Source organism: Arachis ipaensis, chromosome B6, assembly GCF_059453495.1.
Source record: "Arachis ipaensis isolate K30076 ecotype BB chromosome B6, ASM5945349v1, whole genome shotgun sequence".
NCBI classification, from domain to species: domain Eukaryota; kingdom Viridiplantae; phylum Streptophyta; class Magnoliopsida; order Fabales; family Fabaceae; genus Arachis; species Arachis ipaensis.
In genome coordinates this window covers 152,040,605-152,066,579 of record NC_142441.1, presented here as the reverse complement: position 1 = coordinate 152,066,579, position 25,975 = coordinate 152,040,605, and the positions used below count along the sequence as shown (strand labels likewise).

General features: G+C 29.1%; 1 protein-coding gene across 2 annotated transcripts; it reads right to left on the bottom strand.

The window, feature by feature from the left end:
* Positions 1–10,790: 10,790 nt before the first annotated feature.
* Positions 10,791–14,643, bottom strand: LOC107605695 (uncharacterized). 2 transcript variants are annotated; one of them, XM_088492123.1, is made up of 11 exons: positions 14,505–14,643; positions 14,052–14,177; positions 13,830–13,946; positions 13,372–13,615; positions 12,865–13,013; positions 12,409–12,755; positions 12,196–12,295; positions 12,026–12,085; positions 11,645–11,728; positions 11,437–11,556; positions 10,791–11,213 (listed from the first exon to the last, which is right to left on the bottom strand). In XM_088492123.1, exons 2-11 carry the CDS (start codon positions 14,136–14,138, stop codon positions 10,914–10,916), a joined length of 1,608 nt encoding a protein of 535 aa, XP_088348249.1. In that variant the 5' UTR covers positions 14,139–14,177; positions 14,505–14,643; the 3' UTR covers positions 10,791–10,913. The 2 variants fall into 2 exon arrangements, with proteins under 2 accessions (XP_088348249.1, XP_088348250.1); XM_088492124.1 differs by having other exon boundaries at positions 11,437–11,553.
* Between the last annotated feature and the right edge of the window lie 11,332 nt (positions 14,644–25,975).

Genomic DNA, 25,975 nt, shown 5'->3' with positions numbered 1-25,975 from the left:
TAATTAAAAAAAAATGATCTATCCGTATCTCTTTACATTATTTTAAATTACTATATATTCAGGAGTTCCAAGATGTATAGCCTCATCATCCAAATACCCTAAAACAAAAGACGGCATTATTGTATAACTAGCTAAATTTTTTCCATCACAAGAAAAAAATATAAATATATATTATTTGTTTGGTAGAGATGGCAATGAGACAAATAGAAACAGGTTTTTAATGTGCACATAAATTATTCTTCCTTAAAATGTAAAATAATAAAAAGATAAAAAAAATATTTGAAACATTTTGTTAATGTTACAAGTGTGAGAAGTGTTAAAGTTAGTCCCACATCAAAGAAAACAAGGAAAAGTGAGGAGTTTATAAGATGAGAGACTCATTAATTTTTTATCTTAAAATTTTGAGTTGAATATAATGTCTTCTCATCTTATGTTATTTTACTTGAAAATCGTGAAAAAAGACTTTTTTTAAATATAGTATTACTCAATTTAACAGGATAAGAATTATTTTGCTAGAGTAAACTAATAAATCAATCAACCCAATTTGATATCATGACTTATCGTCTCTTCAAAATATGACATTGAATATATATTAATTAAAAAAAAGGTTTTATATGGAAGTTACGTTATCGTTGTATTGATTTGTTTATATGCTATAATTATTCATTTTAAAATTATTTTTAAAGAACTCAAAGAAACATGTTAATGTCTCGTTAGACTTGTTCCCCATGGGCTTCTAGAATTACTTGACGCGGTACTTGTGCAAGGTAAACACTATAAATTTGGATCGAAAAGAAAAAAAAAAAAAAAACAAAGAAAAATAATACAAAATTATAACTACGACCATACATGAAGAATGGAAAAGAGTATCCCTAGTGAGATAATTAAAGAAGGGATAAGTATGGTTTTCGTCCTAAAAGTTTAGCGTCAGAATTGAAACTGTCTATCATGTAATTTTTTATTTAGAATCGTTCTTAATGTTTTTTTTTCTATTAAAATTGTTCTTTTTATTTAAATTTTTAATTTAATTTCTAAACTACCCCTGCTTTAAAATTAGATGAGGGACGGTTTCGATTTTCAGTCTCAACGTTAGGGACAAAATAATACTTATCCCTTTTTTTAAAGCAGGGGTAGTTTATAAATTAAATTAAAAATTTAAATAAAAAGGACGATTTTAATACGAAAAAAAATGTTAAGGACAATTCTAAATCGAAAATTAGATGAGGAACGATTTCGATTCTGACGTTAAACTTTTGGAACCAAAACCATACTTACCCCATTGAAGAACAAACAAGAAATTATATGTGACACTATAGAACATGGAAAAAAAAAAAAAAAAACCCTATAACTTTAACTTGCAATATAAAATTCTAAAGACAATGAGGTACTTCATACCAAACACTAAAATCCAACATGATAATAGTAAAAAAGTATTACAACTACTATTCCACTAGTGACTTTGGAATTCTTCATGTCAAAGCAAAGTGAAATCTCATTTGGAGTATTCACACACCAAACACATTTTTCTCTAGAAGGTTGTTCTTTGAATTATCAAGTGTAATATTATTTGATGTAAGTAAAAATATTTTATTATTTTTCAAATTATGTTTTGTTTATTTATTGGTTAGTGAGATTTCAAAATATTTTTTGTTTATTTAGGGTGAAAGTTGGCCAGGCTATCTAAGAGGATGTCACTGTTTCAGTGTTTTGGTTTGTTTTATTAAATAGATTATATTTGATTTTTTTTTAAATGAATACTAACTAAATAGATCAGATCATACTACAAGAAACATCGTTAAAATCGACGGCCAAATCGATAACTAGGCCGTCGATAATATTAAAATTCGACGGCAAAATGGACGGCGAAAGTGGTCGCTATTAAACTTATTGGTTTTTCAAAATTCTAATAAAATCGACGGCTAACTAGCCGTCGATAATAATTTAATAAAATCGACATACTTTCCGTCTGTAATATGGGTGTGAGAAGGTGATTGAAGATGGAAAAGCTTACCAGAATGCAGGTTCCATGGTGATCTGATCACAGGGAAGCTAGATGCGGTTTTTCTTCAAGGGATAGCCCACGGGAGTGCAGCAGAGGAAGGGATTGATTAATGGGCGATACGTCTTTTTGTTTTTGATATGTTGGTTGAGAATTTATGGATGTTGTTAATGAGAATTGAATCCTTAAATTCGACTTGGTAGTATTCAAGTGGAGGAGTTATTATTAGGAAATTACTTTGCTTATCCTAATGTTTGGAAAACTTAAATTGATATTCCCCTTAAATTGATTACCAAAATGTGTTGGGAATGTCTCGTTTAGAATAGGAAAAATTTGTATAGGTCCCTTTAATTGAATCACATTTGATCTAAAAACAAATTTCTTTTGAAAATTATTATCCCAAGCACTGAATTTTTTTAATAGAAGTTGTTAACCAAATAAATTTTGTAAATTATTTATTTTTAAAACGAAATTGTATTGAAACTAATTTATTTGTTATATAGTGTTAGTTATCAAGAAATCCAGTACTCAAGTGAATTGAAATTTTTAATTTAAGTAATAAGGTGTGTTAAACCAGTCATATTGTTTTCATGCATTGATTTGGTTAGTAACAAACAATAAAGAATTTAATTTTACAAGGATAATTAAATTTTTTTGACATTTAATTTAACTCATATAGGGTGTTTCAACTAGTAATATTTTATATTAGGATTAATTTCGTTAATAACAAACATTGAAGAATTTAATTTTACAAGGAAATACTAGTAGTTATCTATAAATCCACTAATCAAAGGAATTCGAAATTTTAATTTAAGTCATAAACTGTGTTTCAACAAGTTTTTTTTCTAGCTTTAATTTGGTTAATAACAAACATTGAAGAATTTAATTTTCCAAGAAAATTAAATGTTTTTGAAGGAAAAATAATTTTTTTGAGGTTTTTATAAACTGCAAGCATTGATGAAGGGGGATTTACAGGGAGTTAGGTTTGGGATAGAAGGGAATATGTGTTGAAGAGTATTAAAAACACAATGTTTTAATACTAAATTTAAAATTTATTTTTTTTATATCTCAAAAGCGTGCAACTTAAGTACCCTTTTCAATATCCGTGTTCTTTCATATAACACTCCTCCTTGTAACCCTAAGAAACACACGTTGCTGCTGAAGGTTTCGACTCCAAGATCTTCAACCCCGCGAAAATGCCGACCAAGGTAAACGTCTATGCTAACTCTTCTCCTGATAGCGATCAGTAGTTTTCACCATCTTCATTGAATGTGCATTCAATAAAAATTTAATGGCAATAAAATCAATAAAAACAACTTAAGATTTTTTGAAAGGAACCAGTGAAGGATTTGGGTTCCGCATTTGTTCATCTGAAAATGATTATTTTGCATTTAGATTTGCTTAAGATTGTTCTGTTAACGATTCAAAAGTTCACGATATCCACCTGTTTCATGAAATGGAAGTTGCACTGTTTGTGAAAAAATTGAACCACTTTCTTTACAATAAGAAAAAGATGCATCTGTGTAGATTTTGAACCGTAAGTTTCACTTGTATGAGGTTTTTATCATGAACTCTGAGTTGATTCGATTGTGGCCATGAACTCTGTTTTACAGTTGCCATAGATGACGTCTTCCAGGGACAAGGGTAAGAGAAAGCTACATATCGATCAGGGTAACACGAAGAACTACAAGTTGAGATTTCTGAAGCCAGTAATAAGGCCATCAATGTTCAAACTGGTAAATCACCTCCCTATACTACAAACCTTTGAATTCAAACATTATGTGATGCTATCGATGTTTTAACCGAAATTGACTTCTGTGTAACAGTCATTACCAAAAACTCCGAATGACCTCCCAAACCATACCCCGTTCCTGGACCTGGTTGTGCCTGACGGAAGGAACAACCCCTTTCGGTACTTTTGGTCGACAATTCAAAATGGCAAAATTGCCTTGACGCGGGGCTGGCAGGAGTTCTACCAGACGTACAAAATCAATCTGGACTCCATGCTTTATTTCAAACACAAAGGAAACTCTAATTTCCAAGTCTGGATATTTGATTTTGGTGGCATTGATAATTCATAACAACTCCGTGATCCGGAAGAACCACCATATGTAAGGACTGGTAACTTTCAAATTGTAAAGTATATCAACACCCCTCCTTCAGCCAGGGATAAAGCTGTTGCCGCTAAGGTATCTACCAAGTGGCCCTTTTTTGTGATGGACCTAACTGCTCGCATGATGTCGTCTCAACTGTTGGTAAGCGTATACTTGTTGCAACCTGTTGTTTAAAATATTTTTTTACTAAAGAAGCATTAATTTAGCTGATACTTACTGAAATATCTTGTGTTAAAATCAGCCCAATGTCCTTCATCTTAGTCACTTCACTGACCAGAGGTACACTATCATCCTTACGCACGGCTACATAGAGGTTAAAGCTACATACACAAGGTACAGTGAAAAAAGGGACGGTAGCTTCGGCGTTATTTCTGGAGGATGGGAAAATTTTGCTTCATTGTGCAACTTCAAGCCAAGTGGTGTGGGGTCTTCGAGGTGATATCCACTGAGCCAGTCATGATCATCCAGGTTTGATGCAGATAGGATGCCTTAGCACGAGGAACAGAAGGCGTTATATGCCTGTGTTTGACATGTTTATCCATCAATGATGATAAAACTTTTCCCATAGTTTTAGGAAGTATGAAACTTAATTATCTGTTAGTTGGTTGTTGAAGATAAAACTTAAGTGGAGAGATGTTCCTGATGGAAGGTGGGTTAAACGTGATCCAATTGTGTGGAGAGATCCCTGACCTGTGAGCTTCGCCACCTCATGCGCTAATGAGTTTGCCTCTCTGGGTACCCAGGTAAAACCATAACTTGGAATCCCTCTAGCTAAATGTAATATGTCTTCTAGTATAACTTGAATCTCTGCAATTGATGCATGTGACTTTAGTGCCTGGATGAGCATCTGATTATCAGATTCTATGATAACTTTCTGCATTTGGAAATTCTGTGACATAATTAAAGCTGCCCTAACCACTAATGCCTCCGCAGCTAATGGCGACTACGGGGGAGTTAATTCCTGAGAGAAGGGTTCCGTTGTGGTCTCTGAACACCACTGCCGTAGCTCCCAAAGTTTGTGCTTCAACAAATGCTGCATCAACGTTGCACTTGATCCAACCTTCCAGTGGCGGTCTCCAGGTAACCTTGCTGCCTGTTCTTGTTACATTAGTTGAAACCATTGCTGGTACCTCTGTGATTTCCAAAAATTCCAATTCCATTAGTTTAGCTTTGCGAATCACCATTATAGGATTAGGATTGGTCTTCTGATATACTGCTAGATTTCTCGCTTTCCATATCTCCCAAACTAAAAAACCAACTTTACTGTTGTAAAGATCGTAATTAACCCTTGCATTCAGCCTTATATTTCCTAGAAGATCCATCATCCACTTCCCAAAAGAAGAAACTGTTAGGGCCGTAGGACAGCATTGAATTTGGGCCCCAAACCAAGCTGCCCTTGTCTAAGGACATAATAGCAAAGTATGCTCAGTGGACTCTGGTTCCTACAAACAAATAGGACACATAGGGGTGTTAGTTATTCTTTTACTAAAAAGATTTTCAAAAACAGGTAGTATGTTATGTGAAGCCGGCCATAAAAAGGTTCTGATTTTCTGAGGAACTCTTAGTTTCCAAATTTGCTGCCATAAGTGTTTTAGGTCTTCACTGGTAGACGGGTTATTATTATCGAAGCTCCTTTCATTCCTAGCAATATGATATCCCGTCTTGATAGTGTAAATGCCATCCGATCTGAAAGGCCAGCAGAACCTATCCTCCATTCCAAAAATACTTACTGTGGTTCTAATGATTTTATTGACCGAAGCTTCATCAAAATGCATCATTAACTTATTCATATTCCACCCCCCTCCTTCAAGAATCAGATCATTCACAAACTTAGAATTAAGGTTTCTAACGACAAGCTCCTTATCCATATTCATTACCCACTTATCTTCCAAAATTCTTACTCTCTCTCCATTCCCTTTCAACCATCTTCCATTTCTCAAAAGAAAATCCCTGCCATGAACAATACTTTTCCACATCTATGATGCTGCCCTTCCTACCTTAGCATCTTTAAAATCATTATTTGGAAAGTAGATAGCTTTTAGTACCTGAACCCAAATTGCATTAGGATTTTCCAATATTCTTCACGCTTGTTTTGTCAAATGTGCTATATTCTGACTATATAAATCCTTTAACCCAAAAACTCGATCCTTTTTACTAGCACATATCTTATCCCAACTCTTCCAATGAATACCTCTTTCCTTTCCTGAAGACGCCCACCAAAATTTGGCAATTTTCTTACTAACACGCTCACAAAAACCTTTAGGAAAAAGAATGACATTCATAGCATAGGAAGGTAAAGCTTGAATTATTGATGTGATGTGGACCTCTTTTCCAGATTGATTAAGGAGTTTTTGTTTCCAACCCCCTAGCTTATCTACCACTCGGTCCTCAATCCAACTGAGAGCACTACTCTTTGATCTTCCCCAGTGAGTTGGAAGGCCAAGATACTTACCTGGTTTATCCCAAGATGACAAACCCAAAATCTCTTCTATCTCTACTCTATTCCTAATTGGAATCCGGTTTCCAAACGTGATCCCATATTTGTCCAAGTTGATTTTCTGCCCTGAGACTTCAGTGTACATGTTCATAATGGTAATGAGCTGATAGATTTCTTCCTCATTATCTTTGGAGAAAATTATACAGTCATTAGCAAAAAGGAGGTGTGAAATAGCTGGTGCAGTAGGGGCGATTCTAACTCCCAAAATTCTGCCCTCTTCTTTAGCCTTATCCATAAGAATAGTGAAAACCTCAGCCACTATGATAAACAGGTACGGCGATAGGGGATCCCCTGCCTAAGACCCCTCTGCGGCTTAATGGTCGTTGACAAAATTCCATTAATATTAATCTTATAACTTACTTGGCTCACACATTTCATTAGCATCTTTATCCAATGCGGGTTAAAACCCGAAGGCTCTTAAAGTTGCTTCTAAGAATGACCACTCCATCCTATCATAAGCTTTATTCATATCAATCTTAATAGCTAAGTTCCTGGAGGCATACGTCCCTTTTCTATTCAAATCATAGAATATTTCCTGCACTATAACTAAGTTATCTTGAATCAGGCGTCCTCCCACAAAAGCACTCTGGATGGGGGATATGATCTTATCAATTATTTTCCTGAGCCTAATAACCAACACTCTAGAAATAATCTTATAAATAAAGTTGCAGCAGCTAATCGGCCTAAGCTGATTAAGGGTTTCTGGGTGATTAATCTTAGGAACCAAAACTATAAAGGTTTCTCCAACACTGCTTGGTAAATTTCCATCGTGAAAAAAACTCTTAACAACATCACAAACCTCTTTACCAACAACTGTCCAGTACTTTTGATAGAAGAGACCATTTAAACCGTCTGCTCCTGGTGCCTTAAGACTTCCTAGACTGAAAGTAGCCTCTTTGATTTTCTGATCTGTAATCTCCTTCATGAGCTCTTCATTCATATCCTCGGTCACTCTAACAGGAATATGGCGAATGCAAGCAGTCATATCTAAACACTCTGAAGCCTTAAAAAGACCCTGAAAGTGACCTACTGCTAGGTTGAGAATATCCCTTTCTCCACACACCCAATTTCCTGCAGAGTCTTTTAATCTCTCTATTCTATTTCTATCTCTTCTTTGGATGGTAGAGGCGTGGAAGAAGGATGTATTCTTGTCCCCAAATTTCAACCATTTTACCCTCGATCTCTGACCCCAATATTTCTCCTCTTGTCTCCACAATATGGTGATTTCCAATTTAAGTCTGTTAATCTCCTCTTGCTGAGTCTCTGAATAATCGGCTTCCTGCAATTGTTTGAGGCGAAGCTTTAAATTTCCTATTTCAACATCTGCCCTCTTAAAACTGACTCTACTCCATTTGATCAATTTTTTCTTACAATTTTGTGTCCTTCGATTCAAATTAGTCCAGTGATCAGCCCCAGGGTTGCCAGAACTGCCCCATCCTCTCCTAATAACAGTGTCGCAGTCAGCATGGTCCACCCAAAACGCCTCAAACTTAAAATTTTTCCTCCTTCTACCTCTAGGATTAACGTTGAGAACTAGAGGAGTATGATCCGAACTAATAGGTGGTAAGGCTGAGAGCATGGCATGTTGAAAAACTTTTCTCCATTCCCAGTTGACAAGAACCTTATTTAGCCTTTCCTTAGTAACACAACCATTCCTTGGATTGCTAAATCACGTGTATTTCATCCCTTGAAGGTCCAAATCCAAGAGAGCATTCTCATGTACAAAATTTCTAAAAGTTACAATCTGATTACTCGATTTAGGGTGTAGACCTGCCTTCTCATCTTATGAAATTACGTCATTAAAATCTCTAATCAACACTCTTGGCTGTGCCAAATTACTATTCACAAAAGTTAATTCCTTCCACAATCAGGATGACCATAAACAAAAGTAGCCTCCTAATCCATATCATTGTCATATATTTAATAACATGAAATAAGCTTGTCAATAACAAAATTTGTCTAGGCCCAGTCCAATTACACTAATCGAAGCTTAAAAAAAAACCGACGTATACGGTATACCAATGCTAATAGACAATAGCCTAAAATATTACTCTCTTAATTTTTAACATAAGACGAAGTTTAGATTCCCAAACCTACAAATGCATATTATTCTCCAAAGGTAACGGAAAGTATGATTGACATGTGCATCTACAATACTTCATCACTTTGAAAGCGAGAAATTAAAAGAAAAACTTAACAAACAATAGTAAATCTAAAGACATGTGATGATTTGGAAAAAAAAATTAAGTTTAATTTTATAGTACCTATAACTTGTGTCAATTTTTATTAATTTATTTTTTATTTTTAACTATTTTTAGTAAATTACACAAATACTTTTAGACACTATAACAATCACAAAAAAATTAAAGACGTGATGAATAATGGGCACATTGAAAGTTGTAGGAATTTTTTTTTTTGTTTCCCATGATATTTTTAATACGTCAAAAATTAATTCATTGCGGATCAAAATTTTATTTAAGGGTTTGTTACTGACCAATGATTATTGCATACGCGGGATTCGAATCCTAAATACTTACTTAAACAGACTAGTGAGTTAACTATTAGACCAACCCAACTTGATTAAAGTTGTAGGAACTCAGAACTAGAGATTGAACTATCCGCATCTATGTTAAGCATATTGACCTACAAAATCCGAGTGATGAATAAAAATTTTGATCATTATAGTATTTGTTTTCTAGGCAGTTGGCACACAACATATGGAGAAAGATGAAATAATTCAGCTTAGCTTTTTTCCCCGCAATGTTTAGGGAAAGAAATAATTGAAGTTGTATGAAGTACATAGCGGTTGGTCCACATAATTAGAAAAAGATACCACAAGTCTTATTTTATTAGGTTGGTCGATTTCGGTTACATAGATCAAACAATACTATTGTATTCTGTTATGTATCATGTATATAATAGGTTTATTTATGCTTAGATATCTCTTAATTCATAATATAATGTTTTCCACAATTATTACTTGTATGTTAAGAGTTCGTGTTTTCTATACTAAATTTAAATTTTATATATTCCGTCGTAATTTATGTGTAAATTATTTACTTTTAAAATTTGTCTCTATAAATCTGACTTCTTAGTTAAATGTTCATTGCATTCTTCCATAAGAATGATGATGTCCTCGACAAAAAATGTACATTATATGAGGTTTTGATATGCTTAGCAAACACTTCCAAAGCTAATATGAAAATATACAGACATAAACAGTTAAAAACTGTTCTTCTTTTTGTGTGAGTGACATTGGCTTCCCTTTAAATGTATTATTATCTAAACTTTCACAATGTTAGTGTATATTTTTAGAAACAAAAGAAAAATTGGGTTGATATCTCCCACACATTAGGAGTGTGTGACATGGTCTTTTATGATCTGATTGAGTGAGCAGTTACAGTCTTACAGATGTCCTAAAAAGAACATGATAAAGGGTGGCAACTGGTGACCAATCAAGAGGGAAGGTGAAATGCATATTTATGGAACTGCAATTAGAGCACTTTATTGTGTCCAGTTCATTCATAAGAGAGAGGAGACAAAATGTGGACCAAAAATGGATGTGGCAAATTACTAGAGAATTTTGTTATCAATCTTATTTTGGATGTTGGACCACCCATGCATGTCCATCAACATTGGTAAATTCTTTCTATAATCTTCAGTACATGTGAATAGAGCATTGCTTCCACTGATTCACATGGAAGCAGGTTTCATTTAATATGCAACCAATACACTATTATAAACCTTCATCCTATAGGTTTTTCTCAAGTTATATGGCACTGCTTAAACCTTGATTTTTCTTTTTAAATTTTTAAATTTTGGTTAGGTTGTCTCTGTGTGATCTCAAGATCGTAAGTTTAAGTTGTGAAATTAGTTACTGATGTAATTATCAGGTTAGATTTCCTACATTATATACTTTGGATGCGATTCTTCTTCAGACCTGCGTTAACGCAAAATAAATGAAGTAAAATTTTTTTAAAAAAATTATTGTGTTGATCAGAATTCAGAATAGTTTATGACATTTTAATTTTTATATAACTATTTTATGGTATTGATGTGCAAACTCTCCCTATTTCTCTCTAATTCCTCTATCTTTCTATAATTATCTAATTTTCACATTTCTTTATTCCTATTCTGTTACATAATCATCCAAAATCCAAAAGAAGAAATGTATCCAGAATGAGAAGAAAAACATTATTCATCATTCTTTTATTTGTGTGATATACAGCTTGCATTGTATACAAAATTGAATGGCAGACATCAATAATAACAAAACAATATACAGAGAAATATATAAAGAAAACTATGTGCATAGCAAGTATCTAAAACTGAACTCGTATGGCATAATTTGTACAAATTGAGAGAGAGGTTCAGTTTTTCTTTCCTCAAGTAATTTGATTGCTTCTTTCCCCAATTCACTTGGTAATTGGAGACATATCCAATCCAATAACGATTCCAAGTCCTTTGCAAAATCAAGTAAATACCAATCAAGCAACTTTGGGATAGCAAATTTGGTTGTTGAGATTCCAAAAGTTGCTTGCAAATACTCTCTTTTAGCCACTTCTAGCTGGTTCTCAACTTGGGATGCTGTGTAAACTCTCACCTGCATTTCGCATGGTAAATAATAAAGCGACCGGTAGAATTGAGTCGGCCTAACTCATCCCTAAAAGAGACTCTAACAGCCAGTGTGATTGTTTTCACCCCTTTTCATCTGATTTAAGGGTGTATATACAAAAGATGCAAATCATGAATGGAACATTGCCTTAGCTATGAAGTTATAGAAAATCAAGAAAATACTTTGTAAAATAAACCAGTCATCTACTTACAGCAGGAGAGGACAAGGTACCACAAGAGAGAGCAAATGTCACCAAGGGTTCTGACAATTCCAGTGCAAACATGCTTCTTGCTGTCATTTCATGATTTTTCGCTCCCTTTGAGAACGTCTGCTTCAGAATTTAGCAGCAAGATAATGGTTAACTCTCTATTCTCATCTATAGAAAATCTAGTAAACTGTTAAGTGAACAAAGGACTTACAAATTTCCAATGGTAAGGAAGTCTTAAAATGAAATGCTCTATGGTTGTTGGATTCAGCATGTGCCCACCAACATTGATTGTTGCCTGTGTAACAAGAAAAACCTGGTAAAATCTTGAGCAAAACATGTTTTGTGCTTGTTTCAAACTTCTGTTTAAAGTGGTTTTACAACTAAAATCTTTTGTATGAAAAGAAAAAAGCTGAAAACTGATTGACCTAAGAAGCTACAATTTTCGGCTTTTACAAAGGCTAAGAACATGATTGTTTCAAATATTCTGATTATTTTCGAGAAAATAAGAAGAAACAAACACACTCCCAATCCAACAAACAAAATACATGGCCATTCTAACCATAGGAAACAAAATTCTCTTAGTAGTCCATACCTTCTGCATCAATGTAACAACCGTTTCTGGAGACTCTGGTGTGCCACTCTCTATGAATGCCTGACGAATGAGATAAGCTTAAAGATAATACTAAATAATATTAATATGTCTTAGTATATAACAAAATTATATGTAAATATGGTCATAATGAACATAATTGACACACATACATTCATCATACAGGAGTTATAAATGTTGATCCAGAATGCAAGCTTCTCTTGATGGTTAAGTTTCTCTAAGTTGACAGAGGCAAGTTTCCTAAATAAAAGTCTGCAAAAATTTCCAAGAAATAAGAATACTTTAGCTTTGAATAAACACAAATAACAACTAGTTTGTGTCATCTAAGTGTAAACTATATCTAGTTTGAATAGAACATTACATACTTCAATCTATGTTGTAAAAACAAAGTGTTTGCTGTTCGATTTGGATTGAAAGATTTCGCATCAACTGCACATAACTGCTTGTATGGACCGATATCACGCTGTCCAAATTCCAAACAGACACCATATGGATCCCAAACTTCAGTCCCTTCGACACAGTTTTGGCGTGTTAGTGTGTTACCTGCAGAGCATGGATTCTTCACAGCACTCATTCTCAAGAGAATGCTTGATAAGCACTTCAGAATATTCTCAGAGATTTTATTTGGGCTATCAGATTCTGGTAGTGGCCTTTTGTGTGGACTAGGATTTCTTAGTTCCGCAATTTTTTGGTCATTTACCCTTGTTTCTTGCTGCACAATTAAGAAAATTCACATTCATTGTCCTAAAAAAAATATCCAGTTTTTCACCTATTATCCCTAAGATTCAAACAACTGAGAATTATTTATGAACATCACATACCTGCCTTTTTGGAGTATCCAAACTTTTTTGTAGTGATTTATTGTCAATGGAAAGCTTCTTGATTGGAGGTTTATTTGTTTGGTTTGAAGATTGCTTCCTACTCTTGGAAGAATTGGTACATGACTGATTCTCTTTTCCTTTTCTATCCTCTATCATATGCCAAAGCCAACACAACATTCGCAAGAAAATAAGGGACTAAACTCTTTTTCGGTACGAAGTGAGATTAAACAAATGTGTGCACAAATATAAGCAAATTAGCTTGGTTCTTCCTTTGTAGAATTGATTCTGTTATAACTGATTTTGAAGTAAAGTGATTTGGATAAAAAAGTAAAAAAGTTTTCACTTCTACCATCCCCAGAATCAATTCTGGAAGCTATAAATGATTTTGGAAGTGAACAACCAAAAATCATTTTAAAAAACTAAATAATCAAAATTCCAGCCTCTGGAATTGATTCTAACCGAGTTCAATGTGTTTCCAAAGTCCAAACATTATGGTAAATTGTTCACCTGGAACAGTTGCAGATGTTGCTGGATTACCAGATTTCTGTGAAAAATGCTTCAATGTATCCAATTTTGGAGTATCCATTGTTGGATTTGGATTGTTTGGATGAGCTGAATGCTCCATTTTCCTCTTAGAAGAAGACATGTAAACAGCTTCTTGGTACAAGTCTTGCCTGAAATGCACAACCTGCTTTTCAAGGCTAACAATCTCCTCTTCCAAAACTGCTACTTCCGCGAGAAGTGCCAGTATCTATTTTTTTTTTTTTCAAGATTTCAAAATCAAGATTAGTCCAATCCAGTATGCTCCAACACCATTGGTTTTGACACCCCCCAAAAACAACATTCAAAAATCACATTTTTGTCCCCCTTAATCTATTCCTCATTGAGGACTTTTGTCAAATAGTTATGCTGCATTTTCAGTAAAAGCAATAAAACTGGATTGAGAATTTGAGATTTATACTAACATATGGAGGAAGATAAGGAGGAAGCCTAGGCAATGCTCCCAAAGGTCTATTAAAAGCTCTTTCCAATGCCCTATGAATGTTCTCTTCATTCCTTAGCTTCTTCTTCAAACTATCTACCTGTAAAAGAAAATAAAAAATCACTACTAAGTAGTTTTGTCGGTTACATGAATCCAACGACGCCACAGTGTCCGAAACAAAGTAAGCAAAGAATGGAACATTTACATCTTGTTGCAATGCTAGTTTTCTTTCTCTGCTTATGGATTTTCTTCCACCTTTTGTTGTTGCTGCATTTCTCAAATTTCCCTGCATCCCCACCTCCCTTTTTCTCTGTTTTTTTCATTCAAAAGCCTATAAAAGAGGTTAGAATCAAAATCAATCCACCAATCCCAAAATTAAATTGAAAAAAAAAAATTTTTTTTTCTTTCTTGGCAGTGTGTAGTGTCATTGAATTGTGATGAAAGCTGTTAACTTTATTAGTTCTGTTTTCTCAATCATAACATATGACACATGAATTGTACTATGTCCTGATAATAAGTTCTGACTTTTTAGCAAATTTAATAATAATAATTATTATTATTCCTTTTTTGAAACCAATACACTTTAATAAACACAATTGTCAACTCTCATGGACATTATTGCATAGCAACTAAGAGAAAATTCAATGAAAGAACAAACCTTTTTCAATGATCCTCCAGGTGAAGAATGAAACTTGACAAGAATTGCAGCATTATATATCATCTGAAGAAGGTTTCATTCATCACTTGAATACACAATCAATATTTTTAAGAAGTACATAGCAGCAGCAGTAGTAACTTGAAGAAACTTAAAGAAGTATTGAACTTCATGAACCAACCAACTACCAGGGAAAAAAAAAAAAGAGAAGATTTTGTGTGTGTGTATATATGTTGAAGTTGATCCAATTTGGATGAAAAGAAATTATATTAATAAAGAAATAAATAGCAAGTGTTGCTGAGGTTGGAGAAGATGAAGAGTTAAAGACATAGATTGAAGGATACTGTCTCCAATCACATAATAAAGCCTTACAAGGAGTCATGTTAAGTGGTTAATAGTTAAAATAGTTTTTTTAACCAACATGTTGCTAGTAGTTTTAAAAATTGTTTACCTTTGAATTTTTTTGATAAAAATGTATAAAATAATGACTTTTTTTTTATAAAACAGTGTAAATTAATTTTATCTTCAAATCATGTTGATTAACTATATTCATTGTGTATAAACAAATTTTGATTCGTCGAATAATTAGTTTATTTGTCTTTGTAAACAAATTTTGGAATTTAAATTCTATTTTAGATAACTAATTTGGGTTAGTCGAGTAGTTAACTTTCTGGTATGCTTAAAAAGTGTTGGAGTTTAAATCTTGTCTTATGTATACAGTAACCCATTAGCTAGTAGTACACTCTTAAATAGAACTCAAATCTATAGCAAATTAATTCTTGACCTGTTGAATTAGAGAATATTGTAGATAACAAAAAAAAATTTAATATATATATATATATATATATATATATATATAGTAATTTATTAATTAAAATAACTCTTAAATAAATTAGTTATTAACTTAGTAAATTGAAAAAGAAAACTATTTATTATGACTTCTCATTTTTGTGAATTTTGCTTGGCTGCTAGTTTATAGAAATCAGTAATATTAGAGAAAAATAACTCAGACATTTTAAATTTATCTTATTTAGTATTTATTTATTGCATGATATATTAAATAAAATAAAAAATAATAAATTTTGGTAATTTTTGCTTTAAAAAAATTGTTTTTCGGGATTTTTTTTAATAGAAATTACGTCCTAAAACAATGATTAATCAATGATATGAAATATTCTTATTATAGGGTTAGAATTAAACCATTAGTATTTAGTCTAATATAAATAAAAGTCTAGTTTAATTTAAATATTAATAATTTTTAATATCTAAAAAGTAAATAATAATATTAAAAAAATTTGAAAAAATATTATTACTAATACTTTTAATTAAATATTTTTTTTCAAATCTTATAAAGTGGATTTTTTTTTCTTATGAACGTCTTTCTTGATTCATTTGATATTAATTCTCTTTGTTTTAACTACTATAATTAAGAGATCTTTTGTAGCTATGAATATTGGAAGAATAACTAGTCACCAAAAAAATATTGGAAGAATAACTAAGAAACAAAATAACAGATGAATTTCTTACTAGTTGTCTTTTAATTATATTAAAAAGGAAATTGCTAAAAAATTTGATACAGACCGATGAATTTTATGATACAAAGAATCAACCATTTTATTAATAAAAAGTACATACATATTTTTTATTCTTTAAAATATATTATTTATCGGTATATTTTTGTAATACATTTTACATTATATAAATTTTTATATAATTTTTTAATATTATATATATTATTAGCCCATAATAATATTTCTGTATTCGTCTCTCGTTTACTTAGACAATGTTCGATCCTCATGCATACATGTCAATATATAATATTTTTGAATACCACTACAAATCAATTTTTAATAATTTTTTAATAGTCTTTAACAAATTTAAATTATCAAATTACTCTTTTATATCGAAGGATTGATATGATTTAAAAAAAGTTTGAAGACTACTTTTATATTTTTAGTAAAATCCGATGAATAATTAATTGATCTAATAAAATATAAGTTTGAGAGATTGATTTGATAATTAAGATTTGATAAAATTTAAAATGTCTGATTAAAAAAAATCTTAGAAATTGATTAAATATATTATTATTATTTAATTATTACTCGTTTAGTGTCCCCCCATCGAAGACCACATGACATTGACTCCAAAATACTAGCCGACATTAATTATTAGACATATCTTTTCTTTATCTGTTAATTAAGAAGGGGTTTATTTATACTAATTAATGTGTTAGTCCAGCTAATCTTAGCAAGTCATCGCCGTCAAGCTCTTGAAAACTTGAAAGCACTCTTTTGCTAAGAGAAGGTATATGTTAGGTAGATAAAAAAAAACCGTCAGAACTTATTTTATTTAATATTAATTAATTATCACAACAATTAATGAATACTAAATAAGGTAAATTATGGCTATTTTTTACTGATTTTTTTTTATTACCAAACATTTTCTATATCATAATATATACCTTTTAATGTTAGGGCTTTATATGTATATACAGATAAAATATTCGATTTAGTCTCTAAAATTACACTCAAATTTCAATTTAGTTTTTGAAGTTTCAATTGTCTTAATTTATTGTCTAAATTTTTTAAATTTTAATCACGTTAGTCTTTGCGATAGTTTTCATCATAGAGTCAATTGAAAAATTTAGGAACTAAATTGAGGCAATTAAAACTTAGCTTTAATGACTAAATTGAGACTCAAGTGTAACTTCAGAGACCAAAGACTTCAATAACTAATTCTAAATTACAGAACAAACTTGAATTAATATTTAATACATATAGTTAATTTATGCTTATTAATTTTTTGATAAATTCCCTAAAATCTCTTAAAGTTAAACAATATACTAAATTATATTCATTCTCTATTTGACTATTTGTGATAGCATATATGATATAATGTTCTCTAGAATTTGTGACTTTGATGTTATTGTATTTTATGGATGTGACGCTGGAATTTTTTATAAACATCAAGGTATTTAGCTTGTTCCGAAATTGTTTGTTTATTTTAAATTTGTGTCTTCTTTATAGAAAGTCAACATTAATTATCATTGCCTTAATCAACCATTTTTACTTAAAAAACAAATACAAAGTACTCTGTTCATTAAAGACCTATAAAACACAATAGTGGAAACAATGGGATGATAAATTGACAAAATTATGGCTCAATATTTTTCTATTCTAATCTATTTATCATCAATTGAACCAACCAATTTTAACTAGACATTAAAATAAAGTTGAATTATTGGAACACACTCTTGCTACACTGTACTAATTATAGTAAATCACATGGCTGAAAAGAAGAAAAATATAGTAGCTAGAATCATTCTAAAAATATTGGGGGCATAAATTAAATAGGTGGTACCAACTAACTATAAATATACCAATATATATGTTGTATTCTCTTAATCATCTTCTTAATTATTCTCTCCTAAATATAATTATTTATGTAATTTTTTTATTCGTTTAAAATTTTGAAATAAATGATCTTTTAACCTCTTTATTTCTAAATAAGTTAAACGTTAATAACATTAACTATTTGTTATCTTGAACACATATATAAATAAAAAAAAACAAAAAACAAAATTTTCCTTATTTAAAAGTTAGGTAGTACATATTTATGATGATAGTTTATATTATTAGTATTATTCTTCCCTAACTACTCAATAATTAATGTATAGAATAGAGTAGTAAAAATCATTTGAGATATAAAATGGTGGTTAATTAAGCAAAAATCATGACTAATTAAAAATGTACCATTTTTCTTAGTACATTCGTAATAAAAATTATTATTAGAGATATAATTATTTATATTTTTTATTAATTTAAATTTTAAAAAAAAATAGTATCATGACAAAAATATCATTACCACAGTTATTTTAGAGTTTAACTACAATTTTTTCTGTGACTAAGCTAAAACCCATATTTTTGGTAGTGTATGGGAATAATAATATATACATGTATTATAAATTTTGGAAGGCATCATATATAAGAAACATAATAACCAATAGATTACTTTTTAGATCAATCTTAATTAAAAAAATATTTTTCATCTGAAAAATGGCAATAATAATAAATAAATATATAAATAAATAAAACAGAGTAGATAATATACGGGTATCTCTTAAAGTAAGGTGATATATATACATGCATTGATGCATATATATAGTATATGCAATATTACTTATTTATTTGCAAAAGTGTATAAAAATATCTTCTATATTTATTTATGTTATACAACATTATTTGTCACTACTCTTACCCTTCATATATTTTAGGATGATGCTAAATATATATCTTTATATGACAATGAATACATTTTTTATAGATGATAAATAAAAATACCTTTAATTCTTCTTGAATTAATTATAAATAATTAAGGGTATTTTTGTCAATTAACTATAAAAAGCATGTCCCTAACAATATAAAGCATATCCTTAACTTGAGACTATGTAAGTATAGATAATATTACTTAACATGCATTAATTAAGGGGAGATTATTAGTGTAATTTTTACCTAGTTAAAAAATGTTTTCTTTATTCCTAATCAAACTTTGAACTAGATGCCTATTAATTTTGCCTTCAAAAAGCCAAACTTACCAAGGAATACATAATTAAAAACATTAATAATGAAGATAACATAATTAAAAAATAAGTTATGGCAACAAAATATAACAATATAAAAAGTAGTTAATGTTTGTGTCAGCTTAATTGTCCATGTCTATTGAAAAGAGCTTTGTAACCAACAGTGATAGCCTCCAAGATTTAAGGAAAAGGACAACAATGGAAGATCTTATAAAAACAAGCAAAACTCCATTGCTTAGGTAACATGTTATCTTGTGCAGTTCTCAAAAAACTATTAATTATTTTATTTATTTATTTTTCCATAATAAGTTAAAACTAACAACTTGAAGAGGCTCTTTCTTTGGATTCTTTAACAGAAGTGATTAAAAGGTGATGTGGTTGCTTTATTTTCCCTTTAGGTTTTTGACTTTTTTCACCATGGATCAATTATACATGATGCATTCTCACATTTGGTTTTGCTTTTACCTTTTACTTCCTCCCCTACTTTTTGCCATAATAATAATAATAATAATTATCACAATATCATTTTTTCTAAAAAATTAAGTTGATAAAAAAAACCATAAATTATTATGTCTTTAATATTTTTCTTCAAATAAAAATATTTTTTGAGTTTGTTTGATTTTTTATATAAATTTCTTTTTATTTTTTTATTTATTTTATACTATTTTTTTTCTTTTGGAATAAACCAAGTATTGAGTTCTAGACCTTTTGAATATAAAACTTTAGTATTATGTCATAATATTATTTTTTTCAAAAATTTAAACTGATAGAAGGAAGCAACATAAATAATAATAATAATAATAATAATAATAATAATAATAATAATAATAATAATAATAAAGGAGTTAAATAATTTGCACCAGCTATGAAATCGATCTGCATTATCAAATTAAACTAGTATAAATATTATTTTTATTCCAAAACTATGTCCTTTAATTTCTGTGTTCCATACCATTCATCATGATTAAAGGTAAACTATAACTCAGCTAGTTCTTATTATTTACTAAAAATACACAATTATTATTATTGCTTTTCTCTGTTATTAGATGGAGCCATTTATAGAATCAAATATGCATAATTATGTAACAAATATTATTTTGGATAAATTACAATCATCATCTATCACCATGCTGATTACATGGTATATCTTGCACAGTTTTTCTTTTTTTTTTTTAAATAAATACAAAAAAAATGTTATGTATATGCTCATATTTCTGAAAAATATGTTAATATCACATTTAAAATATAAAGTAATAATATTATATAACTTAAATTTCAATAAAACAGCATATAACTTAAAAATAAATAAGTGTTTTTTTTAAGAGTTTTTCAATCTCAAGAAGAAATATATTGTATTTTATTCAAAATTTTATATATGGTCTTGGAAGTTTTTGTGTGAATTAATTTTAGCTTGTAATTAAGGTTATTACAATAATGATATCCCATTGTATTGAAATTCTCTTGTTCGACACACACAACTTCAATAATTACTTAATCACTGTTAGTTACTATTCTTGACACCTTTTATATATGCAATACACATTTTCTACCTAAAGTTTTCACTTTCAGCTGTAACCTATAACCCTAAAATTTCCTTTATATAAAAGATAATATGGTACTCTATTATATATTTAATTAAAGGCTAAAACATATTTTTTGTCCTAAAGTTTGGCAAAAATTTTAAAAATGCTCTTAAATTTTATTTTATTTCAATTTTGTCCCAAAAATTTTCGATTTGCATCAAATATATCCTTAACGACTAAATTTTCAAAAAATCAAGACCAATCTAACAATAATGCATGAAAATTATACTTAATTTGCTTGTGTTGAGGGTTGTTCTTATGAATTGTTGTTGACTTGGTATTAAATTTTTTGAAGAATTAGCCGTTCGGGGTATATTTGATGCAAATAAAAAACTTTTAGGACAAAATTGAAACAAAATAAAATTTAAGGATATTTTTAAAACTTTTATCAAACTTTATGGACAAAAAATATACTTTACCCTTAATTAAATTTAATTTCGATGCAAAAGTTATTATTAGTGTAAACTAAATTTATACATACATTAATTATACAAAATATTATATCAACAAATATTTTTATATTTATCATTGTATGAATAATAATCATTTAAAAACATATATAGTTGGATAATTATAAAAAATTACACTATTAATACATAAAATTAAACTTTATTTAATTTATGTACATATTATAATTTATTTGACACAAACCCACCACCAATATCACTTTCATTTACACCTTTAATTTTCATACTCTAGAAATCAGAGACAATGTAACCGACAGTGCTTTTTTTTTTTTTTTTTTCCACAAATCATAAAAGTATTTTTTGTACACAATGCAAGTATTCGTTTAGGGAGACAGAAACAAATTAAAATACACAAGACATGTTAATTATGTTCTCTTTCTGTGTCTAATTTTCTCTTAATTCATTCATATATTAAATGTGTGAAGAAAATTATTAAATCAAGTTACTTATGTGCTTATTGTTTCATTCAATTGTTAAATCAAATAATAAAAGAGAAAATGTGAATTTTTTTCCCTTAAAATAACTAGACAACTTTTAACTTTTGAGCAACTCAAAATATTCACTGGTCATTTCCTACTTATGATTACTTTTTCTATAGGATTTTGTACGAAATTCAGAGATTGCATATCTCCATTGCTATTGAGTGGTAAATGGTGAACCTTTAAAAAATAAGAAACCAATAAATAATTGTTTTACTCAGTTTACTAAAGGCTCTGTCTTTGTGGGATCTGTCTGATTCGATTGTGGGGGTTTTTGGATCATACTGCATGTCTGCATCCAACATTTTTGTATTGTATGTTCACAATTGATAAGGAAAATGTGGTAATAAATTAAAACATTTTAACATATTAGTATTTTAAAATATTACAAAAAATCTCTAATATTATTCTTAGTATTTTTTTCATTTGGCATTGAATGCAAAATTGTAGGTTTCTAAATAAAGTCAAAATATTAAAATAAAAAATAAAATTATAAATATTATCTGTATTGATATTTTAAGCCTTAAAATTTTATTTTGGATAGAGAACCAAAACCACCTAATATGTCAAAATATATTTTAAAAAAATTATATTAATATCCTTATAAAGTATGCCTTATTTCTCTCTCCAATTAATATGAAACTTAACATTAAAACTACTATAAGCCAAAGTTTAACTCTACTTGAACCATTTTTACTCTCTTAGTTGTCATTAAATCACATATTCCACAAATTTAAATTATTATTGAATGGGAGTCAGTAAAGGTCAAAACAATGATGGAATGGTGGTCCAATTGATGGTACAATGTTGTTTGGTACATGATGAGAGGCATATATATATATATATATATATATATATATATATATATATATATATATGTGGTCTCACATATTATTATTAGATGGTTATGAATCTCATTTTAGGAATAGAAACATAATTACTTTTCTTTTTCTTCTTATTTTAGGAATAGAAAATTTAGAGTTCAATGATTATTAACTTAAAAAGAAAATTTTTTAATATAAAATTAAAAAATATAATTAAAATTCACACAAATTCAACGATAAATATGACTTAATTAAGAGACGTATTATAAATGTAATCATTATATGTGTCAAACTATTTAAATTTTTGAAATGAATTCAAATAGTTTTTTTATTAAAAAATTAAGTAAGATTTTTGAGTTTAACTTCGTGAATAAAAAAAATGAAAAAACTCACACTTATAAAATTTTATTCGTGTAATGAATTTTAGTATACAAGAAGAAATTAAATACTTGCATGCGTGGTCATATGGATAGTAATTAAGAATATACTCTTTGATCATTAACTTAATAATGACACTTATAATTAATTACCTCCTTACAATTAAAGTTGAATTGTTATGTAATAAGTGGTATTGGATAGGGCTGTCAAACGGGTTAATCCGGTCCATTTAGGTCCGGCCCGTTAAATTCGTGGGTTAAATGGGTTGGACCGTTTAAGTTCGCTTTATTTGTGGACCATAATTTTTTAGTCCAGACCGTTTATGGTCAGTCCGTAAGTTAAACAGGTCAGTCCGTGAGTTAAACGGACTAGCCCGTTTATTATTATATTTTATTTTTTAAAAAATATTTTGACAAAAAATATTATTTTTAGGTAAAAAAAATCTTTAAAAAATAAATTTTTTTTTTTTTAGTTGATGGGTCAAATTTTCGAGTCAGATCGGAGAAATATAGACTAAAAGTACTACTTTTTTAAAAAAAATGTAAAAAAAAAAATTAAACGGGCCACCTGTTTGTCCTTCATTTTTTTCGAGTTAATCGAGCTCAACCCGTTTAGCCCGAAATATAAATGGGTTTAATTTTAAAGACAAAATCTACCTATTTAAATGAATAAATGGACTGACCCGATGGATTTAATCCATTTTAACGGCCCTAGTGAGCACATTTAAGTTTAACTCGATGTTTCATGACCACACAAGAATTTCTCAAACACCAAATATTAGTTAGAGCTAAATAAACTTTGAATATTTGTTTCTTTGTTTAAGCAATAATGTTGTAAAGAATATTAGTTAGACGTATTTTGATGGATTGAATAGTTTCCTCAATCAATAATTATTGAACTGTACAAATGTTGCTTTTAACTAATTTTTCATATTGAAAATTAGTATATATATATATATTTTCAAGTGTATAATGATTGTATAATATGCCAAATTAATCAAGATGACATTTTTCTAAGAAGATATAATAATTGAGGAATCATAGAAACTAATCAGCATCAAGAATGAAGAAAGAAGAAAATAGATTTTGGGTGTTTTTTAATTTTTCCTAATTCAAACTATAAGTTTGGCATCTCAAGCTATCTTGTAATAAGTCACCAAAAAAAAAGCTATCTTGTAATAAAAAAATGACGTGACATTCTGCCAAAGTTAGTTAAATGGAGACCATTATTATGCACATTAAGAGTTAAGACTACGAGAGACTAAGACAGGTTACCTTCCTATATTATTGCTCTAATAAGTTTAGTTTGATGTTTAGACCAATTAAGTTATGTTTATTATATTCTGATAGACAATTAATTCGGTTGAGACATCTATTATATCTACTATTAATTTTATAATTAAAATATGTTATATATCATTTTTTTATTATAATTAAAATAATTTTTTTTTTAAAATTAAAGAATTTTTTCTTCTTTTTTATTTTTCTTTCTCTATCTCTCTCATTCCTTCACCCACTCTATCTCTCTATTTATTATTATCAATGATTAATTACAAATTTAACAATCACAATATACAACATGATATTATTTAATTGTAATTAAATTAAAATTAAAATATTAAAATTGAAATTATATAACTATATTATATTACTAATGTAACAACCAAAATATGTCACATGACATTTTTCAGTAAAATTAAAAAAAAAAATTCTTTCCAAAATTAATAAACTCCATTCTTATATCCTCTTATCTATTTTTTTCCCTTTTCTATTTCTCTCTACTTTTCTCACTCTATATATAACTTATAATTTATATTTTATATTACTAATTTGATATATGTGTTACGAGATATTCTTTTATTGCGATTAAAATAAAAATTTTCTCTCCAAAATTAACAAACTCCCTCTCTCCTTCTTCCTTATTTTGTCTCTATTTTTTTGTTCTACAAAAATAAAATTAATAAAATAAAATAATTTAAATAATTCATAAAATTATAAAGAATATATTAAATTTATAATTAAATATCATTAAAAAGTAATATTTGTAATATTATTTACATAAAAATATTATTATTATATGTATATTTTTTAAGTATTTTTATTGAATTTCAAATTTTTATTGCTTATCTTTATAATTTATATTTTTACTTCTCTACTTTCCAAATATTTATTTTATATAACTTGGAGATAATACTAATGTTGTGATTAATAATTAGAATCAAGATTTAATTGTTTAAAAAAAGTTAATCAAGACTAAACTATTTTCTATTATACATTAATTTTTTTTAATATATTAGATAACTGATATTAACTTATGCTTTTATATATTAAAGGTTGGAAGATGCATCTACCATATATGGATATTGGATATATCAAATAGTAACAAAATAATAACAATCCAAAATTGTCACGGGTTACAGCCTGTTATATGAGAGACAAGGCCAGAAATAAAAACAGCAACAAAACTTGATAATTTTGTGCTGTGAACAATGCTTGTCACCACTTGTATGGCTTCATCTTCAGGAAAAGGAAAAATAAAATAAAATAAATTAAAGAGGGCCCCCATTATTTTCCAGAAACATACATTGCTCTCTTGAGACATAAAAGTATTGTTTAGCAATAAGTACTAAGGTATTGGTCAAACAATTCGAGGCAATTTTAATTTATAATAATTGGTAGGGCATCCATGCAATTTTATTCTTATTGGTGCAACTACCAAATGTTTCATGCATCCAAGCCTTCCGGAATGTAATTGCCCTTAATAAGAGAATATATGTGGCTTTTATTTATTGTTTCTTTTTTTTTAAAAAGATAAATTTTGATCTCTCCAAAATTTTTATTTTAACTTTAATCCTTTTGTTTTTAGTTCATTTTATTCTAAATTCTGGTCATTGAAAGTTCTTTAAAATGTGCAATTAATATCAATGATAGGAATTTTGCATTTTTCCCCTTAAAAATATTTTAATCTCTCCTTTTGATACTTATAAATATTGCTAGTCAACACTAGATCTAAATGGCAGAGACACAATAAAATCTAATAATACTTAATAGAAAAAAAAAACCCAAAGCAAAATAAAAATTTTTAGATGGAATAAACCAAAACCATCCTATACTTGAGCCATCAAGTTTTTTTTTTTGTAGGGTGCAATTGAATTTATTAGCAAA